This window comes from Oncorhynchus clarkii, chromosome 5 (assembly GCF_045791955.1).
Source record: "Oncorhynchus clarkii lewisi isolate Uvic-CL-2024 chromosome 5, UVic_Ocla_1.0, whole genome shotgun sequence".
Classification (NCBI taxonomy): Eukaryota; Metazoa; Chordata; class Actinopteri; order Salmoniformes; family Salmonidae; genus Oncorhynchus; species Oncorhynchus clarkii.
In genome coordinates, this window is record NC_092151.1 from 97069645 (window position 1) to 97092614 (window position 22970).

At 44.7% G+C, this 22970-nt stretch overlaps 1 protein-coding gene across 8 annotated transcripts in view; it reads right to left on the minus strand.

The window, feature by feature from the left end:
• Positions 1 to 22970, minus strand: part of LOC139409593 (HECT and RLD domain containing E3 ubiquitin protein ligase 2) — a 217678-nt gene that overhangs the window by 72826 nt on the left and 121882 nt on the right. For 7 of the 8 annotated variants that reach the window (XR_011634432.1, XM_071154987.1, XM_071154989.1 and 4 more), the window contains exons 49-61: positions 19663 to 19831; positions 19195 to 19320; positions 18900 to 19008; positions 18399 to 18538; positions 17276 to 17466; positions 16625 to 16730; positions 13824 to 13915; positions 11995 to 12170; positions 6318 to 6429; positions 5194 to 5275; positions 4470 to 4486; positions 4138 to 4355; positions 175 to 352 (exon numbers count right to left, since the gene is read on the minus strand). Coding sequence is in view for 7 of the 8 variants with exons in the window: in XM_071154987.1 (XP_071011088.1) it covers positions 175 to 352; positions 4138 to 4355; positions 4470 to 4486; positions 5194 to 5275; positions 6318 to 6429; positions 11995 to 12170; positions 13824 to 13915; positions 16625 to 16730; positions 17276 to 17466; positions 18399 to 18538; positions 18900 to 19008; positions 19195 to 19320; positions 19663 to 19831 (1716 nt within the window). In the remaining variant the exon portion in view is untranslated. Of the gene's footprint in view, positions 1 to 174; positions 353 to 4137; positions 4373 to 4469; positions 4487 to 5193; positions 5276 to 6317; positions 6430 to 11994; positions 12171 to 13823; positions 13916 to 16624; positions 16731 to 17275; positions 17467 to 18398; positions 18539 to 18899; positions 19009 to 19194; positions 19321 to 19662; positions 19832 to 22970 lie in introns of all 8 variants that reach the window. The other variant, XM_071154985.1, reaches the window with a different exon arrangement.

The window sequence follows — 22970 nt, forward strand, 5'->3', positions numbered from 1 at the left end:
ACGTACCAGTTTGGGACGTAGCTGTGTGGTGTGGTCTCTACTACGTACCAGTTTGGGTCGTAGCTGCGTGGTGCGGTCTCTACTACGTACCAGTTTGGGTCGTAGCTGCGTGGTGTGGTCTCTACAACGTACCAGTTTGGGTCGTAGCTGCGTGGTGTGGTCTCTACTACGTACCAGTTTGGGTCGTAGCTGCGTGGTGTTGTCTCCGTGTCCCAGCCGTCCGTACTCCCCCAGGCCCCAGCTGTACAGTTCTCCACCGGAGGTGATGGCAGCACTGTGGGACGAGCCGCAGGCGATGTCCCGGATCCTCTTGGTCTTCAGGGCCTCGATGAGGCGCGGCTTGTCACAGTTCCTTCAGGGAGGAAGAGATGCATTTAAAAAGAGATTGGTATCGATGTGCTGCGTTTTTCTATATACTCTACATCTTCTGAATAAAGGACATTAGTGCCTCAAAACCATAAGTTAATAAAAATCAACATTCAGTTGTCATGTGAACAGCGTAGTGAACACAGTAGAATGAAAGTCTTAGTGTACACAGTAGAATGAAAGTCTTAGTGTACACAGTAGAATGAAAGTCTAAGTGTACACAGTAGAATGAAAGTCTAAGTGTACACAGTAGAATGAAAGTCTCAGCGTAGTGTTCACAGTAGAATGAAAGTCTCAGTGTAGTGTTCACAGTAGAATGAAAGTCTAAGTGTACACAGTAGAATGAAAGTCTCAGCGTAGTGTTCACAGTAGAATGAAAGTCTCACTGTAGTGTTCACAGTAGAATGAAAGTCTCAGTGTAGTGAACACAGTAGAATGAAAGTCTTAGTGTAGTGAACACAGTAGAATGAAAGTCTTAGTGTAGTGAACACAGTAGAATGAAAGTCTCAGTGTAGTGTTCACAGTAGAATGAAAGTCTTAGTGTTCACAGTAGAATGAAAGTCTCAGTGTAGTGAACACAGTAGAATGAAAGTCTAAGTGTACACAGTAGAATGAAAGTCTCAGTGTAGTGAACACAGTAGAATGAAAGTCTCAGTGTAGTGAACACAGTAGAATGAAAGTCTCACAGTGTAGTGAACACAGTAGAATGAAAGTCTCAGTGTAGTGTACACAGTAGAATGAAAGTCTCAGTGTAGTGAACACAGTAGAATGAAAGTCTCAGTGTAGTGTACACAGTAGAATGAAAGTCTCAGTGTAGTGTACACAGTAGAATGAAAGTCTTAGTGTACACAGTAGAATGGAAGTCTCAGTGTAGTGAACACAGTAGAATGAAAGTCTTAGTGTACACAGTAGAATGAAAGTCTCACAGTGTAGTGTACACAGTAGAATGAAAGTCTCAGTGTAGTGTACACAGTAGAATGAAAGTCTCAGTGTAGTGAACACAGTAGAATGAAAGTCTCACAGTGTAGTGTACACAGTAGAATGAAAGTCTCACAGTGTAGTGAACACAGTAGAATGAAAGTCTCACAGTGTAGTGTACACATTAGAATGAAAGTCTCACAGTGTAGTGAACACAGTAGAATGAAAGTCTCACAGTGTAGTGTTCACAGTAGAATGAAAGTCTCAGTGTAGTGAACACAGTAGAATGAAAGTCTCAGTGTAGTGAACACAGTAGAATGAAAGTCTCAGTGTAGTGAACACAGTAGAATGAAAGTCTGACTGTAGTGTTCACAGTAGAATGAAAGTCTCAGTGTAGTGTACACAGTAGAATGAAAGTCTCAGTGTAGTGAACACAGTAGAATGAAAGTCTCACAGTGTAGTGTACACAGTAGAATTAAAGTCTCACAGTGTAGTGTACACAGTAGAATGAAAGTCTTAGTGTAGTGTACACAGTAGAATGAAAGTCTCAGTGTAGTGTTCACAGTAGAATGAAAGTCTCAGTGTAGTGTACACAGTAGAATGAAAGTCTTAGTGTAGTGTACACAGTAGAATAAAAGTCTCAGTGTAGTGAACACAGTAGAATAAAAGTCTCACAGTGTAGTGTACACAGTAGAATGAAAGTCTCAAAGTGTAGTGTTCACAGTAGAATGAAAGTCTTAGTGTAGTGTACACAGTAGAATGAAAGTCTTAGTGTACACAGTAGAATGAAAGTCTTAGTGTAGTGTTCACAGTAGAATGAAAGTCTTAGTGTACACAGTAGAATGAAAGTCTTAGTGTAGTGTTCACAGTAGAATGAAAGTCTCAGTGTAGTGTACACAGTAGAATGAAAGTCTCAGTGTAGTGTACACAGTAGAATGAAAGTCTCAGTGTAGTGTACACAGTAGAATGAAAGTCTCAGTGTAGTGTTCACAGTAGAATGAAAGTCTCAGTGTAGTGAACACAGTAGAATGAAAGTCTCACAGTGTAGTGTTCACAGTAGAATGAAAGTCTCAGTGTAGTGAACACAGTAGAATGAAAGTCTCAGTGTAGTGTACACAGTAGAATGAAAGTCTTAGTGTACACAGTAGAATGGAAGTCTCAGTGTAGTGAACACAGTAGAATGAACGTCTTAGTGTAGTGTTCACAGTAGAATGAAAGTCTCAGTGTAGTGAACACAGTAGAATGAAAGTCTTAGTGTAGTGTACACAGTAGAATGAAAGTCTCAGTGTAGTGAACACAGTAGAATGAAAGTCTCACAGTGTAGTGTACACAGTAGAATGAAAGTCTCACAGTGTAGTGTACACAGTAGAATGAAAGTCTCAGTGTAGTGTTCACAGTAGAATGAAAGTCTCAGTGTAGTGTTCACAGTAGAATGAAAGTCTCAGTGTAGTGAACACAGTAGAATGAAAGTCTTAGTGTAGTGTACACAGTAGAATGAAAGTCTCAGTGTAGTGAACACAGTAGAATGAAAGTCTCACAGTGTAGTGTACACAGTAGAATGAAAGTCTCACAGTGTAGTGTACACAGTAGAATGAAAGTCTCAGTGTAGTGTTCACAGTAGAATGAAAGTCTCAGTGTAGTGTTCACAGTAGAATGAAAGTCTTAGTGTTCACAGTATAATGAAAGTCTCAGTGTAGTGTTCACAGTAGAATGAAAGTCTCAGTGTAGTGTTCACAGTAGAATGAAAGTCTCAGTGTAGTGAACACAGTAGAATGAAAGTCTCAGTGTAGTGAACACAGTAGAATGAAAGTCTCAGTGTAGTGAACACAGTAGAATGAAAGTCTCAGTGTAGTGAACACAGTAGAATGAAAGTCTCACAGTGTAGTGTACACAGTAGAATGAAAGTCTCACAGTGTAGTGAACACAGTAGAATGAAAGTCTCAGTGTAGTGAACACAGTAGAATGAAAGTCTTAGTGTACACAGTAGAATGAAAGTCTTAGTGTAGTGTTCACAGTAGAATGAAAGTCTTAGTGTAGTGTTCACAGTAGAATGAAAGTCTTAGTGTACACAGTAGAATGAAAACTTAGTGTAGTGTTCACAGTAGAATGAAAGTCTCAGTGTAGTGAACACAGTAGAATGAAAGTCTCACAGTGTAGTGAACACAGTAGAATGAAAGTCTCAGTGTAGTGAACACAGTAGAATGAAAGTCTTAGTGTACACAGTAGAATGAAAGTCTTAGTGTAGTGTTCACAGTAGAATGAAAGTCTTAGTGTAGTGTTCACAGTAGAATGAAAGTCTCACAGTGTAGTGTACACAGTAGAATGAAAGTCTCAGTGTAGTGTTCACAGTAGAATGAAAGTCTCAGTGTAGTGAACACAGTAGAATGAAAGTCTTAGTGTACACAGTAGAATGAAAGTCTCAGTGTAGTGAACACAGTAGAATGAAAGTCTCAGTGTAGTGTACACAGTAGAATGAAAGTCTCAGTGTAGTGTTCACAGTAGAATGAAAGTCTCAGTGTAGTGAACACAGTAGAATGAAAGTCTCAGTGTAGTGTACACAGTAGAATGAAAGTCTCAGTGTAGTGTACACAGTAGAATGAAAGTCTCAGTGTAGTGAACACAGTAGAATGAAAGTCTTAGTGTAGTGTTCACAGTAGAATGAAAGTCTTAGTGTAGTGTTCACAGTAGAATGAAAGTCTTAGTGTACACAGTAGAATGAAAGTCTCAGTGTAGTGTAGGGTGTGATGATTAGAGGACTTACATTCTGCTTAGGTGTCCCTATGGGTCCTGGTCAAAAGTAGTGCACTATGTAGGGAATATGGTGCAATGTGGGACGCATCATATATAACTTACATCCTGCTAAAGTGTCCCAGTTTCCCGTCGTCTCCCTCTCCCCAGGAGAACACCTTCCCATCTACGGTGAGGGCCATGGCGTGGCGTCCCCCAGAATGCACCGCAACCTTCTTCACTACGTAGTTACTGAGAGCAGTGATCTGGCGGGGGATAGGGATGGTACCGCTGGACAGACCCAGGCCCAGACGCCCGTTAGTGGCCTCCCCACACGAATAAACCTTCCCCTCAGCCGTCACTGAAACAACACAGGTAGGTCAGTTACACACACACACACACCTTCCCCTCGGCCGTCACTGGAACATTACAGGTAGGTCAGTTACACACACACACACCTTCCCCTCGGCCGTCACTGGAACAACACGGGTAGGTCAGTTACACACACACACACACACACCTTCCCCTCGTCAGTCACTGGAACATTACAGGTAACACACACACACACACACCTTCCCAACGTCAGTCACTGAAACAACACAGGTAGGTCAGTTACACACACACACACACACACCTTCCCCTCGTCAGTCACTGGAACATTACAGGTAACACACACACACACACACCTTCCCAACGTCAGTCACTGAAACAACACAGGTAGGTCAGTTACACACACACACACACCCCTTCCCCTCGTCAGTCACTGGAACATTACAGGTAACACACACACACACACCTTCCCCTCGTCAGTCACTGAAACAACACAGGTAGGTCAGTTACACACACACACACACACACACACGTAGTTTCTGAAGGAACACCTTTCTCAACAGAAACATAGACAACGCTAACAGCTGGCATTGCCCTCTCATACAGCAGGCATTGCCCTCTCATACAGCAGGCATTGCCCTCTCATACAGCAGGCATTGCCCTCTCATACAGCAGGCATTGCCCTCTCATACAGCAGGCATTGCCCTCTCATACAGCAGACATTGTCCTCTCATACAGCAGGCAATGCCCTCTCATACAGCAGGCATTGCCCTCTCATACAGCAGGCATTGCCCTCTCATACAGCAGGCATTGCCCTCTCATGTCTAACAACTTGTCTGCGTCTTTACTGACCGGCAAACAGACTCTTGGAGCCGCCGGCCACCTGCACCACGTTGAGGGCTGAGAGGGTTTCAGAGAAGGACGGGACCTTGATCTGAGTAGGAAGAGCACCGACATGCAGAGGATCAGACTAAAGAATTAGACAGCTGTTAACATTCAACTGCAGCATTTCCCATCTATTTTATGGATGTTTTGTAAAAACTATTCTAAGAAATGCAACACAGTTGGGACAATGGATGGAGATACTCCAAACTTTAAGAATGTTTTAAATCCATCCGATATTGACTGAATAACAGCACCTTTTTTACTGGCACGGACAAATCATTCTGGGATTTTGGTGGGAATTCTGTTATTAAATTTATTGTAAAATTTCAATTTTTATTTTCTTAGAATGCACTCATATATACATTTTCTAATGGTATCAGGTATTTGTTTATATATTTTGTGTTAAAGTAGATAAAATGATATGTGCTTCATTTGCACAAATACACTGGTTTTATTTGCATATAAACTTGAATAAAAATATAAAACGCGACATGTGAAGTGTTGGATTATTTCTGTCTGTAATAAAGCCCTTTTGTGGGGGAAAAAAATCATTCTGATTGGCTGAGCTGAGCCTGGCTCCCCAGTGGGTGGGCCTGTGCCCTCCCAGGCCCACGCATGACTACGCCCCTGCCCAGTCACGTGAAATCCATTGGGTGGGCCTGTGCCCTCCCAGGCCCACCCATGACTACGCCCCTAACCAGTCACGTGAAATCCATAAATTAGGGCTTAATTCGTTTATTTAAATTGACAGATTTCCTTCTAATGAACTGTAAATCTTTGAAATTGTTGCATTTATATTTTAGTTCATTACATAAAACATTAACATAAATGGATGGGACAGGTTATTACAAACATTTTCGTGGTCGTAACATTAACAGGACCAAACGACAAGCACAAGCAAGAGTAGGAAAGAGTCACGAGATTGAAATGAAAGCAATCCATCCAGTGAGATTTACTGTCAGTAACAAGTGGATTTTTGCACCCCTCAAACACACAAGAAATAGATGGCTGGAAAAGAGAGATCCTCAGATTTGGCAGGGCATGCGCCTTAAAGTTGAACTTTAGCCTAATCAAAGCAGACCAGGCAGTACCTTGGACCCCTTCAGTCCTCCCAGCTGGTCTTTGTCATTGAGTCCCCAGACAAACACCTTGGTCCGGATGGTGGCAGTCGACTCCAGACCGGACAACTTCTTACGGGCCAAACTAGCAGAACAGAAAGAGAGGAATCAGATCTGTAAAAAGAACCCAGCGGGGATTTAAAGATCTGAACATGGACAAAATGATCTCTACTGACTCAGAGGCCAAAGATGCTCTGAAGGAATCATCAGAGCATGAATAAAATAGAGCTGAAATACCAGCCAACTGTATTGGTGTAGATAAGGGTTTTTAGTAATAATAAACAGGGAAAGGCCCAGCATGAATATAGAGGTAATAAACAGGGGAAAGGCCCAGCATGAATATAGAGGTAATAAACAGGGAAAAGGCCCAGCATGAATATAGAGGTAATAAACAGGGAAAAGGCCCAGCATGAATATAGAGGTAGGTAATAAACAGGGAAAAGGCCCAGCATGAATATAGAGGTAATAAACAGGGAAAAGGCCCAGCATGAATATAGAGGTAATAAACAGGGGAAAGGCCCAGCATGAATATAGAGGTAATAAACAGGGAAAAGGCCCAGCATGAATATAGAGGTAATAAACAGGGAAAAGGCCCAGCATGAATATAGAGGTAATAAACAGGGGAAAGGCCCAGCATGAAGATAGAGGTAATAAACAGGGGAAAGGCCCAGCATGAATATAGAGGTAATAAACAGGGAAAGGCCCAGCATGAATATAGAGGTAATAAACAGGGGAAAGGCCCAGCATGAATATAGAGGTAATAAACAGGGAAAAGGCCCAGCATGAACATAGAGGTAATAAACAGGGGAAAGGCCCAACATGAATATAGAGGTAATAAACAGGGGAAAGGCCCAGCATGAATATAGAGGTAATAAACAGGGGAAAGGCCCAGCATGAATATAGAGGTAATAAACAGGGGAAAGGCCCAGCATGAATATAGAGGTAATAAACAGGGAAAAGGCCCAGCATGAGGTAATAAACAGGGAAAAGGCCCAGCATGAATATAGAGGTAATAAACAGGGAAAAGGCCCAGCATGAATATAGAGGTAATAAACAGGGGAAAGGCCCAGCATGAATATAGAGGTAATAAACAGGGGAAAGGCCCAGCATGAACATAGAGGTAATAAACAGGGGAAAGGCCCAGCATGAATATAGAGGTAATAAACAGGGGAAAGGCCCAGCATGAATATAGAGGTAATAAACAGGGAAAAGGCCCAGCATGAATATAGAGGTAATAAACAGGGGAAAGGCCCAGCATGAATATAGAGGTAATAAACAGGGAAAAGGCCCAGCATGAATATAGAGGTAATAAACAGGGAAAAGGCCCAGCATGAATATAGAGGTAATAAACAGGGAAAGGCCCAGCATGAATATAGAGGTAATAAACAGGGAAAAGGCCCAGCATGAATATAGAGGTAATAAACAGGGAAAAGGCCCAGCATGAATATAGAGGTAATAAACAGGGAAAAGTCAGGCCCAGCATGAATATAGAGGTAATAAACAGGGAAAAGGCCCAGCATGAATATAGAGGTAATAAACAGGGAAAAGGCCCAGCATGAATATAGAGGTAATAAACAGGGGAAAGGCCCAGCATGAATATAGAGGTAATAAACAGGGGAAAGGCCCAGCATGAATATAGAGGTAATAAACAGGGGAAAGGCCCAGCATGAATATAGAGGTAATAAACAGGGGAAAGGTCCAGCATGAATATAGAGGTAATAAACAGGGAAAAGGCCCAGCATGAATATAGAGGTAATAAACAGGGGAAAGGCCCAGCATGAATATAGAGGTAATAAACAGGGAAAAGGCCCAGCATGAATATAGAGGTAATAAACAGGGGAAAGGCCCAGCATGAATATAGAGGTAATAAACAGGGGAAAGGCCCAGCATGAACATAGAGGTAATAAACAGGGAAAAGGCCCAGCATGAATATAGAGGTAATAAACAGGGGAAAGGCCCAGCATGAATATAGAGGTAATAAACAGGGGAAAGGCCCAGCATGAATATAGAGGTAATAAACAGGGAAAAGGCCCAGCATGAATATAGAGGTAATAAACAGGGGAAAGGCCCAGCATGAATATAGAGGTAATAAACAGGGAAAAGGCCCAGCATGAATATAGAGGTAATAAACAGGGAAAAGGCCCAGCATGAATATAGAGGTAATAAACAGGGAAAAGGCCCAGCATGAATATAGAGGTAATAAACAGGGGAAAGGCCCAGCATGAATATAGAGGTAATAAACAGGGGAAAGGCCCAGCATGAATATAGAGGTAATAAACAGGGGAAAGGTCCAGCATGAATATAGAGGTAATAAACAGGGGAAAGGCCCAGCATGAATATAGAGGTAATAAACAGGGCAAAGGCCCAGCATGAGGTAATAAACAGGGGAAAGGCCCAGCATGAATATAGAGGTAATAAACAGGGAAAAGGCCCAGCATGAATATAGAGGTAATAAACAGGGAAAAGGTCCAGCATGAATATAGAGGTAATAAACAGGGGAAAGGCCCAGCATGAATATAGAGGTAATAAACAGGGGAAAGGCCCAGCATGAATATAGAGGTAATAAACAGGGGAAAGGTCCAGCATGAATATAGAGGTAATAAACAGGGGAAAGGCCCAGCATGAATATAGAGGTAATAAACAGGGCAAAGGCCCAGCATGAGGTAATAAACAGGGGAAAGGCCCAGCATGAATATAGAGGTAATAAACAGGGAAAAGGCCCAGCATGAATATAGAGGTAATAAACAGGGAAAAGGTCCAGCATGAATATAGAGGTAATAAACAGGGGAAAGGCCCAGCATGAATATAGAGGTAATAAACAGGGGAAAGGCCCAGCATGAATATAGAGGTAATAAACAGGGAAAAGGCCCAGCATGAATATAGAGGTAATAAACAGGGAAAAGGTCCAGCATGAATATAGAGGTAATAAACAGGGAAAAGGCCCAGCATGAATATAGAGGTAATAAACAGGGGAAAGGCCCAGCATGAATATAGAGGTAATAAACAGGGGAAAGGCCCAGCATGAATATAGAGGTAATAAACAGGGGAAAGGCCCAGCATGAATATAGAGGTAATAAACAGGGGAAAGGCCCAGCATGAATATAGAGGTAATAAACAGGGAAAAGGCCCAGCATGAATATAGAGGTAATAAACAGGGAAAAGGCCCAGCATGAATATAGAGGTAATAAACAGGGAAAAGGCCCAGCATGAACATAGAGGTAATAAACAGGGGAAAGGCCCAGCATGAATATAGAGGTAATAAACAGGGGAAAGGCCCAGCATGAATATAGAGGTAATAAACAGGGAAAAGGCCCAGCATGAACATAGAGGTAATAAACAGGGGAAAGGCCCAGCATGAATATAGAGGTAATAAACAGGGAAAAGGCCCAGCATGAATATAGAGGTAATAAACAGGGAAAAGGCCCAGCATGAATATAGAGGTAATAAACAGGGAAAAGGACCAGCCTGAATATAGAGGTAATAAACAGGGAAAAGGCCCAGGTCCAGCATGAATATAGAGGGAAAAAACAGGGGAAAGGCCCAGCATGAATATAGAGGTAATAAACAGGGAAAGGCCCAGCATGAATATAGAGGTAATACACAGGGAAAAGGCCCAGCATGAATATAGAGGTAATAAACAGGGAAAAGGCCCAGCATGAATATAGAGGTAATAAACAGGGGAAAGGCCCAGCATGAATATAGAGGTAATAAACAGGGGAAAGGCCCAGCATGAATATAGAGGTAATAAACAGGGAAAAGGCCCAGCATGAATATAGAGGTAATAAACAGGGAAAAGGCCCAGCATGAGGTAATAAACAGGGAAAGGTCAGGCCCAGCATGAATCGAGGGCAACCTTTGATTAGGACTGTGACAGTCATTAATTTTTTGATGACAGTAATTGGCCAGCCAAATGACCGTAATAACCGTTCGAATAGCACAACAGTTATAATACATTGATCCAAGTTGAGCTGAATCAACAAATCACAAAACATATTGATAGCTACACTTCCCGGCTCTGCTCCTCACAATGGCCGGCAGTCCACCCATTATAACATCATTGACTTGAATGGGGAACACCCATTATGACATCCTTGACTTGAATGGGGAACACCCATTATGACATCATTGACTTGAATGGGGAACACCCATTATGACATCATTGACTTGAATGGGGACGCCGGTTGTACTAATTCTATTTCTATGGCAGCACTTGAAGTGGAGGAGCGGAGGAGAGGAAAACATTTGCATGGGATGTTTTTCAGCGGCAGGACTGGGAGACTAGTCAGGATCGAGGCAAAGATGAACGAAGCAAAGTACAGAGATCCTTGATGAAAACCTGCTCCAGAGCACTCAGGACCTCAGACTGGGGCGAAGGTTCACCTTTACAACGACCCTAAGCACACACCCAATTTTTTTAAATTATAAATTAGCAAACTTTTTTTTTTTAACTGCTTTTGCTTTGTCATTGTGGGTTAGTGTGTGTAGAATGATAAGGTAATAAAACAATTTAATCCATTTTAGAATAAGGCTGTAACGTAACAAAATGTGGAAAAAGTCAAAGTGTCTGAAATACTTTTCCGAAGGCTCTGTAAGGCATATCTGATGCGTGGCGTTTCCACAATCCCACAGCGAGGGAGTGTTGTTTTTTTATCGCCAGTTCATAGACCTTCTCACCTATAGACTACTTTTCCCTAGACAATAGATTTCTGCCCCTCATCACGGAGTTACCAAGCTATAGTCTTTCCGGATCATTCCTCCCCTCTTACTATGAAACTACTTCTACCAAATACACAGCCTAATTATCCCCCTTGGTGGCTTAACTCACTAGTGCGATCAGAAGAAAACCTTGTTGCTTTCATATCATCTGAAATTGAGCTGTTTCTCGAGGTAAATCAAACCCCTGGAATGTCTCAGTATGGGAATCACTGAAGGCTTATTTAAAAAGGGGCCAAATTATTTAGTACAGCCCAAAATTAAGGAAGTGCAATGTTCAATGCCGTGGGGGACTTACAAATCCATTCTGGGATTTGGATATAGCGTATTCACACTCTTCATCCCCAGATTTACTACAACAACGTTTCACTCTTCAGATGGTGTTTGATCTTTAACCTCGACAAGCTGAAAATCTAATGAGTAAATCTCGATACCAAAATGATGAACATCAGAGAAAATGCTAGCACATTAGCTGTGCCAGAGAACTGCAAATCAAACCATACCTCAGATAATTGACGAGCTGGGTAACAAATGTATTGATCATTTAGAGGTCAATTCATGCTTTCATAACTTTTACTCACAAATATACACTTCAGAATCAGCTGGTAATGCCACCTTACTCCACACGTCTGAGAACTTAGATGTTCCTACAGTTTAACCTGAGGACTTAGATGTTCCTACAGTTGAACCTGAGACAGCTGCTGAACTAGACAAACAGCTCTCTGTAGAAGAGATTGTGTTGGCAATTAAATCTATGCAGTAAATCCCCTGGAGCCAATGGATTTCGGAGTGAATTGCGTATGTTCTAGGGCGTATGTTCTAGGGCTTATGTTCTAGGGCTTATGTTCTAGGGCTTATGGTCTACGGCGTATGGGGTCAGGGTCTAGGGGTTGATTTAGGATTGTGGCACTACTTTAAAAACAGAATCATTCCCCACCTCCCAGTAGGCGTCTTCTCATCATCCTCTTCCTCGTTGTCTGAAGCCAGGAACGGCACGGTGGCCAGGTCCTCATCCTCTGCTCTGATCCGTCCCACGATACCCAGGCCGTGGATCTTACAGTCGATGCCAGAGCTGCGGCACTGCTTGATGGCGATCTCTATGTACCTGTGGTACTGGAAGAGAACACACTGGTGAGTACCGGTGGACACAGGTTACAGCGGTTACTGGTACTGAGGAATTACAACAGATTTCCTCTTTTGAAGCTGGAGAGTTCGATTTACAATTACATTGTTTCCAAACAGTGGACTAAAACAGGCCTATATGTGGGGTTCTGATGAGGTAGAACTAATTTAGAAGTTCTATGCTTTAAGAATCAATGGCCCGTAAATTAAGTACATCAGTCCGTTCACGAAAATGGTTCTCTCCTACATGACAGTGAGTCACGTGTCTTGCTATATAAAGCAGGCAGACAGGCATCAAGACATTCAGTTACTGTTCAAATGAACGTTAGAATGGACAAAACCAGTGACCTAAGAGATTGGTGGTGAGAAACACACGGCTTCAGGATGGATCCTCGGTGCCAGGCGTGTGGTCAGAAACACACGGCTTCAGGATGGATCCTCGGTGCCAGGCGTGTGGTCAGAAACACACAGCTTCAGGATGGATCCTCGGTGCCAGGCGTGGGGTCAGAAACCCACGGCTTCAGGATGGATCCTCGGTGCCAGGCGTGTGCTTCAGGATGGATCCTCGGTGCCAGGCGTGTGGTGAGAAACACACGGCTTCAGGATGGATCCTCGGTGCCAGGCGTGGGGTCAGAAACCCACGGCTTCAGGATGGATCCTCGGTGCCAGGCGTGTGGTCAGAAACACACGGCTTCAGGATGGATCCTCGGTGCCAGGCGTGGGGTCAGAAACCCACGGCTTCAGGATGGATCCTCGGTGCCAGGCGTGGGGTCAGAAACACACGGCTTCAGGATGGATCCTCGGTGCCAGGCGTGTGCTTCAGGATGGATCCTCGGTGCCAGGCGTGTGGTGAGAAACACACGGCTTCAGGATGGATCCTCGGTGCCAGGCGTGTGGTGAGAAACACACAGCTTCAGGATGGATCCTCGGTGCCAGGCGTGTGGTCAGAAACACACGGCTTCAGGATGGATCCTCGGTGCCAGGCGTGTGGTCAGAAACACACGGCTTCAGGATGGATCATCGGTGCCAGGCGTGTGGTCAGAAACACACGGCTTCAGGATGGATCCTCGGTGCCAGGCGTGTGGTGAGGAACACACGGCTTCAGGCTGGATCCTCGGTGCCAGGCGTGTGGTGAGAAACACACGGCTTCAGGATGGATCCTCGGTGCCAGGCGTGTGGTCAGAAACACACGGCTTCAGGATGGATCATCGGTGCCAGGCGTGTGGTCAGAAACACACGGCTTCAGGATGGATCCTCGGTGCCAGGCGTGTGGTGAGGAACACACGGCTTCAGGCTGGATCCTCGGTGCCAGGCGTGTGGTGAGAAACACACGGCTTCAGGATGGATCCTCGGTGCCAGGCGTGTGGTCAGAAACACACGGCTTCAGGATGGATCCTCGGTGCCAGGCGTGTGGTCAGAAACACACGGCTTCAGGATGGATCCTCGGTGCCAGGCGTGTGGTCAGAAACACACGGCTTCAGGATGGATCCTTGGTGCCAGGCGTGGTGAGGAACACACGGCTTCAGGATGGATCTTAGTGGTGTGCGGGTTCCAGTATATCAGAAACGGCTGCCCTCCTGGGGTTCACACATGACAATGTCTAGGGTTTTTGATATTAATGTATATAGATATTGTTTAAATTACCTCATTGCAGTCGTTGAGCAGAGGAACAGTGGTGTCTGTGGGGTTGATGTTGATAGTCTTCAGCTCTACCAGGTTGTTCAGGGAACTGCCACCTAGACAGGGAAAACAGCAGCATGAGATTACTGCTCTGGTACAAACCAAGTCATTTAAATACTAGCATAATACTGCTCTGGTACAAACCAAGTCATTTAAATACTAGCATAATACTGCTCTGGTACAAACCAAGTCATTTAAATACTAGCATACTACTGCTCTGGTACAAACCAAGTCATTTAAATACTAGCATACTACTGCTCTGGTACAAACCAAGTCATTTAAATACTAGCATACTACTGCTCTGGTACAAACCAAGTCATTTAAATACTAGCATACTACTGCTCTGGTACAAACCAAGTCATTTAAATACTAGCATACTACTGCTCTGGTACAAACCAAGTCATTTAAATACTAGCATAATACTGCTCTGGTACAAACCAAGTCATTTAAATACTATGAAGGGAATACAGTAACACTTGGAACAGGGCCTGTGAGGTCTGTGTCTCTGTGTCGACCACCAGGCCTGTGAGGTCTGTGTCTCTGTGTCGACCACCAGGCCTGTGAGGTCTGTGTCTCTGTGTCGACCACCAGGCCTGTGAGGTCTGTGTCTCTGTGTCGACCACCAGGCCTGTGAGGTCTGTGTCTCTGTGTCGACCACCAGGCCTGTGAGGTCTGTGTCTCTGTGTCGACCACCAGGCCTGTGAGGTCTGTGTCTCTGTGTCGACCACCAGGCCTGTGAGGTCTGCGTCTCTGTGTCGATCACCAGGCCTGTGAGGTCTGTCTCTCAGACGACCACCAGGCCTGTGAGGTCTGGCTCTGTGTCGACCACCAGGCCTGTGAGGTCTGTGTCTCAGACGACCACCAGGCCTGTGAGGTCTGTCTCTGTGTCGACCACCAGGCCTCTGACAGATTCTCCTCTCAAAGGCTCTGTGTCTGTGTGCTGTGTGATAAATAAGATACATAACTATCTATCACAGTGCCATCCGTTTTGTCACCAAAGCCCCATATACTACCCACCACTGCGACCTGTACGCTCTCGTTGGCTGGCCCTCGCTTCATACTCGTCACCAAACCCACTGGCTCCAGGTCATCTACAAGTCTTTGCTAGGTAAAGCCCCGCCTTATCTCAGCTCACTGGTCACCATAGCAGCAACCTCCCATAGCACGCGTTCCAGCAGGTAAATCACGCGTATCAGCAGGTAAATCTCACTGTTCACCATAGCAACACCCACTCGTAGCACGTACTCCAGCAGGTATATCTCACTGGTCACCCCCAAAGCCAATTCCTCCTTTGGTCGTCTTTCCTTCCAGTTCTCTGCTGCCGCTGACTGGAACGAACTGCAAAAATCTCTGAAGCTGGAGACTCACATCCCCCTCACTAGCTTTAAGCACCAGCTGTCAGAGCAGTTTACAGATCATTGCTACCTCATCCCCATACTGTATTTATTTATCTTGCTCCTTTGCACCCCAGTATCTCTACTTGCACACTCATCTTCTGCACATCTATCACTCCACTATGGTCTATTTATTGCCTTACCTCCCTTATCTTACCTTATTTGCAGACTTTTTTCTATTGTATTATTGACTGTATGTTTGTTTACTCCATGTGTAACTCTGTTGTTGTTGTTTGTCGAACTGCTTTGCTTTATCTTGGCCAGGTCACAGTTGTAAATGAGAACTTGTTCTCAACTAGCCTACCTGGTTAAATAAAGGTGTTCTCAACTGGCCTACCTGGTTAAATAAAGGTGTTCTCAACTAGCCTACCTGGTTAAATAAAGGTGTTCTCAACTAGCCTACCTGGTTAAATAAAGGTGTTCTCAACTGGCCTACCTGGTTAAATAAAGGTGTTCTCAACTAGCCTACCTGGTTAAATAAAGGTGTTCTCAACTAGCCTACCTGGTTAAATAAAGGTGTTCTCAACTAGCCTACCTGGTTAAATAAAGGTGTTCTCAACTGGCCTACCTGGTTAAATAAAGGTGTTCTCAACTAGCCTACCTGGTTAAATAAAGGTGTTCTCAACTGGCCTACCTGGTTAAATAAAGGTGTTCCCAACTAGCCTACCTGGTTAAATAAAGGTGTTCTCAACTAGCCTACCTGGTTAAATAAAGGTGTTCTCAACTAGCCTACCTGGTTAAATAAAGGTGTTCTCAACTAGCCTACCTGGTTAAATAAAGGTGTTCTCAACTAGCCTACCTGGTTAAATAAAGGTGTTCTCAACTAGCCTACCTGGTTAAATAAAGGTGTTCTCAACTAGCCTACCTGGTTAAATAAAGGTGTTCTCAACTAGCCTACCTGGTTAAATAAAGGTGTTCTCAACTGGCCTACCTGGTTAAATAAAGGTGTTCTCAACTAGCCTACCTGGTTAAATAAAGGTGTTCTCAACTAGCCTACCTGGTTAAATAAAGGTGTTCTCAACTGGCCTACCTGGTTAAATAAAGGTGTTCTCAACTAGCCTACCTGGTTAAATAAAGGTGTTCTCAACTAGTCTACCTGGTTAAATAAAGGTGTTCTCAACTAGCCTACCTGGTTAAATAAAGGTGTTCTCAACTAGTCTACCTGGTTAAATAAAGGTGTTCTCAACTAGCCTACCTGGTTAAATAAAGGTGTTCTCAACTAGTCTACCTGGTTAAATAAAGGTGTTCTCAACTAGTCTACCTGGTTAAATAAAGGTGAAATAAATTAAAAAAAATAAAAAAGCGCCAACCGCCAGCTATTACCGGCTAACGGAAACCCGGGTGTGTGTGTGTGTGTGTGTGTGTGTGTACCTGAGACCACCACCAGAGACGGCATATAGCTGCTGTCTGCAGGGTCCACCGTCATCTTCAGCCTGTGGACCAGGACATCAGGTAATAGCTCCAGACGGATCCAGTGCTACAGAGAGAGAGAGAGACAGAGGGAGAGACAGAGGGACAGAGGGACAGAGAGACAGAGAGACGGAGAGACAGAGAGAGAGACAGAGGGAGAGACAGAGGGACAGAGGGACAGAGAGACGGACGGAGAGAGAGACAGAGAGAGAGACAGAGAGAGAGACAGAGAGAGAGAGAGAGACAGAGAGACAGAGAGAGAGACAGAGAGGGAGAGAGACAGAGAGACAGTCAATAAAACAACCAATAAGAGACATGAACATCAACACACCCTGCCTCCGCCAACACACCCTGCCTCCGCCAACACACCCTGCCTCCGCCAACACACCCTGCCTCCGCCAACACACCCTGCCTCCGCCAACACACCCTGCCTCCGCCAACACACCCTGCCTCCGCCAACACACCCTGCCTCCGCCAACACACCCTGCCTCCGCCAACACCCCCTGCCTCCGCCAACACACCCTGCATCTACCTGCAAGGCAGTACTATAAAATACATAGGAACACAGAAGCACTGAATCAGGTGTTTGAATACGGTCCCAACGCCTCTCACCTTTCCCTGTGACCCAGAGGACTGCCAGCAGAGCTCACTGCAGTCGATGAGGCGTGACGCCTGGTTGACAGACGACGACACGTTGAGGCTTTTGACGGCTCTGGACCACTCATCTACCAGCATGCCCCTCTGGTTGCCGTGGTGACGCTTCAACTGCTTCCCTGAGCGCCCACAGAACGCTGGAGACTGGCCTGGAGGAGAACAGACAGATTAACACTACTGGCCTGGAGGAGAACAGACAGATTAACACTACTGGTCTGGAGGAGAACAGAAAGATTAACACTACTGGTCTGGAGGAGAACAGAAAGATTAACACTACTGGTCTGGAGGAGAACAGACAGATTAACACTACTGGCCTGGAGGAGAACAGACAGATTAACACTACTGGCCTGGAGGAGAACAGACATATTAACACTACTGGTCTGGAGGAGAACAGACAGATTAACACTACTGGTCTGGAGGAGAACAGACAGATTAACACTACTGGCCTGGAGGAGAACAGACAGATTAACACTACTGGTCTGGAGGAGAACAGACAGATTAACACTACTGGCCTGGAGGAGAACAGACAGATTAACACTACTGGTCTGGAGGAGAACAGACAGAGATTAACACTACTGGTCTGGAGGAGAACAGACAGATTAACACTACTGGTCTGGAGGAGAACAGACAGATTAACACTACTGGCCTGGAGGAGAACAGACAGATTAACACTACTGGCCTGGAGGAGAACAGACAGATTAACACTACTGGCCTGGAGGAGAACAGACAGATTAACACTACTGGTCTGGAGGAGAACAGACAGATTAACACTACTGGTCTGGAGGAGAACAGACAGAGATTAACACTACTGGTCTGGAGGAGAACAGACAGATTAACACTACTGGTCTGGAGGAGAACAGACAGATTAACACTACTGGTCTGGAGGAGAACAGACAGATTAACACTACTGGTCTGGAGGAGAACAGACAGATTAACACTACTGGTCTGGAGAACAGGAAACTGCACAATAAAGTATAAAACAAAAAACAATGTTTTAAGTGAGAAGTAGTTTGGTCTGAAATGGAAAAAGAAATTCACATGAGATTCAGATCTCAATGAATAACAGAAGTGTGGAACTCACCTGGTTCGTTGACACGTACAAAAGAGTGCCTGGTGTTGTGTTGCCGTGTTTTAAAGCACCTCTCACAGAAGTCAAAGTCGTCACAGTGTCTACATTTGAACCTGGGGCCGTTGATAGGGAACATCTGACAGCCATCACAGCTGCAGGAACAGAGTTAGACACAGAGATCAGAGGTGACCATTACAGCTGCAGGAACAGAGTTAGACACAGAGATCAGAGGTGACCATTAGAGATCATATAAGGGGTTAAAACATCCATTGATTGATTGGGTCCATTGATGAAAACATTGATTGATTGGGTCCATTGATGAAAACATTGATTGATTGGGTCCATTGATGAAAACATTGATTGATTGGGTCCATTGATGAAAACATTGATTGATTGGGTCCATTGATAACTTGTCATTGTGAACAGTATTGAGGCCATCGTTTTCTTAATGGACGTGCCTGGTAAAATATATAAAGGTCACATAAAACATCTATTAAACAAAGGTATCTGTACCGGACTCCCGGGTGAACACTGGGCACCAGCTCCATCTCAGACAGCAGCCCGGTCCAGTGAGACTGCTGAGTGAAGTCCAGAATCACATCCTTCCCATTGGCACTGAAAGCTGAACACAGGACAGCACCATAGTTGACTTATAACCATTATTTAAGCGGGTAGATAACGGAGGGCGACATTTCTCCTTTAAAATAACCATCTTAAAGACGCCAGTAGCACAGGCCACGAGGTGCTTGGGCCTTAAATACAGGTAGAAAACAAAATGACCAAAATGAATAGCAAACGAGTGACTTACCCTTGACCACTCCTACACTCCTGTGAGTGACAGAGCCCCATTTGTACTTCGGCGTCGTGACGGTAGCCTTCACCCTCACTTTGTCCCCGATCTTAATGTGGGATGGAGAGGTCTGTGGTGGGAAGCCTGGAGCAAGGAGATCCAGTCACATTAATATCAACATGCTCCTGGCGAATCAGAAAACAGGTTACAGGAGATCCAGTCACATTAATATCAACATGCTCCTGGCGAATCAGAAAACAGGTTACAGGAGATCCAGTCACATTAATATCAACATGCTCCTGGCGAATCAGAAAACAGGTTACAGGAGATCCAGTCACATTAATATCAACATGCTCCTGGCGAATCAGAAAACAGGTTACAGGAGATCCAGTCACATTAATATCAACATGCTCCTGGCGAATCAGAAAACAGGTTACAGGAGATCCAGTCACATTAATATCAACAGCTTTAAAGCATCCATCTTACCTAGTAGTTGAGTGTGTATATAGCGGACCCAGTAGGTCCCGCCTTTCTGCTGCCAGTCACACTGAACATTCAGGTCATGGAGTCCATCTCTGTCCAGTTTAATTACCTTCCCCACGTCTCCCTCGTACACTTCCTCATACGTTCTACAGCACTTCACCATCATGCCCACCTACAGTACATAGGGGTCAGAGGTTAGAGGTCAGACATTAAATACACTTCCTCATACGTTCTACAGCACTTCACCATCATGCCCACCTACAGTACATAGGGGTCAGAGGTTAAACACTTCCTCATACGTTCTACAGCACTTCACCATCATGCCCACCTACAGTACATAGGGGTCAGAGGTTAAACACTTCCTCATACGTTCTACAGCACTTCACCATCATGCCCACCTACAGTACATAGGGGTCAGAGGTTAGAGGTCAGACATTAAATACACTTCCTCATACGTTCTACAGCACTTCACCATCATGCCCACCTACAGTACATAGGGGTCAGAGGTTAAACACTTCCTCATACGTTCTACAGCACTTCACCATCATGCCCACCTACAGTACATAGGGGTCAGAGGTTAAACACTTCCTCATACGTTCTACAGCACTTCACCATCATGCCCACCTACAGTACATAGGGGTCAGAGGTTAAACACTTCCTCATACGTTCTACAGCACTTCACCATCATGCCCACCTACAGTACATAGGGGTCAGAGGTTAAACACTTCCTCATACGTTCTACAGCACTTCACCATCATGCCCACCTACAGTACATAGGGGTCAGAGGTTAGAGGTCAGACATTAAATACACTTCCTCATACGTTCTACAGCACTTCACCATCATGCCCACCTACAGTACATAGGGGTCAGAGGTTAAACACTTCCTCATACGTTCTACAGCACTTCACCATCATGCCCACCTACAGTACATAGGGGTCAGAGGTTAAACACTTCCTCATACGTTCTACAGCACTTCACCATCATGCCCACCTACAGTACATAGGGGTCAGAGGTTAAACACTTCCTCATACGTTCTACAGCACTTCACCATCATGCCCACCTACAGTACATAGGGGTCAGAGGTTAAACACTTCCTCATACGTTCTACAGCACTTCACCATCATGCCCACCTACATACATTGGGGTCAGAGGTTAAACACTTCCTCATACGTTCTACAGCACTTCACCATCATGCCCACCTACAGTACATAGGGGTCAGAGGTTAAACACTTCCTCATACGTTCTACAGCACTTCACCATCATGCCCACCTACAGTACATAGGGGTCAGAGGTTAAACACTTCCTCATACGTTCTACAGCACTTCACCATCATGCCCACCTACAGTACATAGGGGTCAGAGGTTAAACACTTCCTCATACGTTCTACAGCACTTCACCATCATGCCCACCTACAGTACATTGGGGTCAGAGGTTAAACACTTCCTCATACGTTCTACAGCACTTCACCATCATGCCCAACCTACATACAGAGATCGGCGGTTAGAGGTCAGAAGTTAAATATACTTCCTCATTCGCAAGAGACAGAAGAGGAGGCATGACACTCCACTCACTGGTTGTCTGTTTTTCTCTGGCTCAATGAAAGTCAATGAACTAAGTAGACCAGACCCATCTGCTATTACATTGGTGTCTATGAGACACAGCCAGTTCAGTAGACCAGACCCATCTGCTATTACATTGGTGTCTATGAGACACAGCCAGTTCAGTTTACCAGACCCAGCTGCTATTACATAGGACCTAGGCCTTTAGTGGAGAACCTATCGGACCTAGTCCTTTAGTGGAGAACCTATTGGACCTTTAGTGGAGAACCTATTGGACCTAGTCCTTTAGTGGAGAACCTATAGGACCTAGTCCTTTAGTGGAGAACCTATTGGACCTAGTCCTTTAGTGGAGAACCTATAGGACCTAGGCCTTTAGTGGAGAACCTATAGGACCTAGGCCTTTAGTGGAGAACCTATAGGACCTAGGCCTTTAGTGGAGAACCTATAGGACCTAGTCCTTTAGTGGAGAACCTATAGGACCTAGTCCTTTAGTGGAGAACCTATAGGACCTAGTCCTTTAGTGGAGAACCTATTGGACCTAGGCCTTTAGTGGAGAACCTATAGGACCTAGTCCTTTAGTGGAGAACCTATAGGACCTAGTCCTTTAGTGGAGAACCTATAGGACCTAGTCCTTTAGTGGAGAACCTATAGGACCTAGTCCTTTAGTGGAGAACCTATAGGACCTAGTCCTTTAGTGGAGAACCTATAGGACCTAGTCCTTTAGTGGAGAACCTATAGGACCTAGGCCTTTAGTGGAGAACCTATAGGACCTAGTCCTTTAGTGGAGAACCTATAGGACCTAGTCCTTTAGTGGAGAACCTATAGGACAGTGATGCTGACAGGACAGCGTCACACATTGACAGGTCCTTTAGTGTATGACAGATGGTTATCCTGTCAGCGTCACACCAGCATTCATATACAGCGCATTCGGAAAGCACTCCGACCCCTCAACCTTTTCCACATTTTGGTACGTTACAGCCTTCTTCTAAAACGGATTGAAATGTTTTTCATCAATCTATAAAGCAAAAACGTTTTTTTAGAAATGATAGCCAATTTATTTTTTTAAAAACCTGAAATATCACATTTGCACAAGTAATTAGACCTTTTACTCAGTACTTTGTTGAAGCACCACTTGCAGCAACTACAGTCTCAAGTCTTCTTGGGTATGACGCTACAAACTTGGCACACCTGTATTTGGGGAGTTTCTCCCATTCTTCTCTGCAGATCCTCTCAAGCTCTGTCAGGTTGGATGGGGAGCGTTGCTGCACAGCTATTTTCAGGTCTCTCCAGAGATGTTAGATCGGGTTCAAGTCCGGTCTCTGGCTGGGCCACTCAAGGACATTCAGAGACTTGTACCGAAGCCCCTCCTGCGTTGTCTTGGCTGTGTGCTTAAGGTTGTTGCCCTGTTGGAAAGTGAACCTTCACTCCAGTCTGAGGTCCTGAGCAGGTTTTCATCAAGGATCTCTCTGTACTTTTCTCTGTTCATCTTTCCCTCGATCCTGACTAGTCTCCCAGTCCCTGCCTCTGAAAAACATCCCCACAGAATGATGCTGCCACCATCATGCTTCACCGTAGGGATGGTGCCTGGTTTCCTCCAGACGTGATGCTTGGCATTCTGGCCAAAGAGTTCAATCTTAGTTTCATCAGACCAGAGAATATTTTTTCTCATGGTCTGAGAGTCGTTTAGTTGGATTTTGGCAAACTCCAAGCGGGTTGTCATGTGCCTTTTACTGAGGAGTGGCTTCCGTCTGG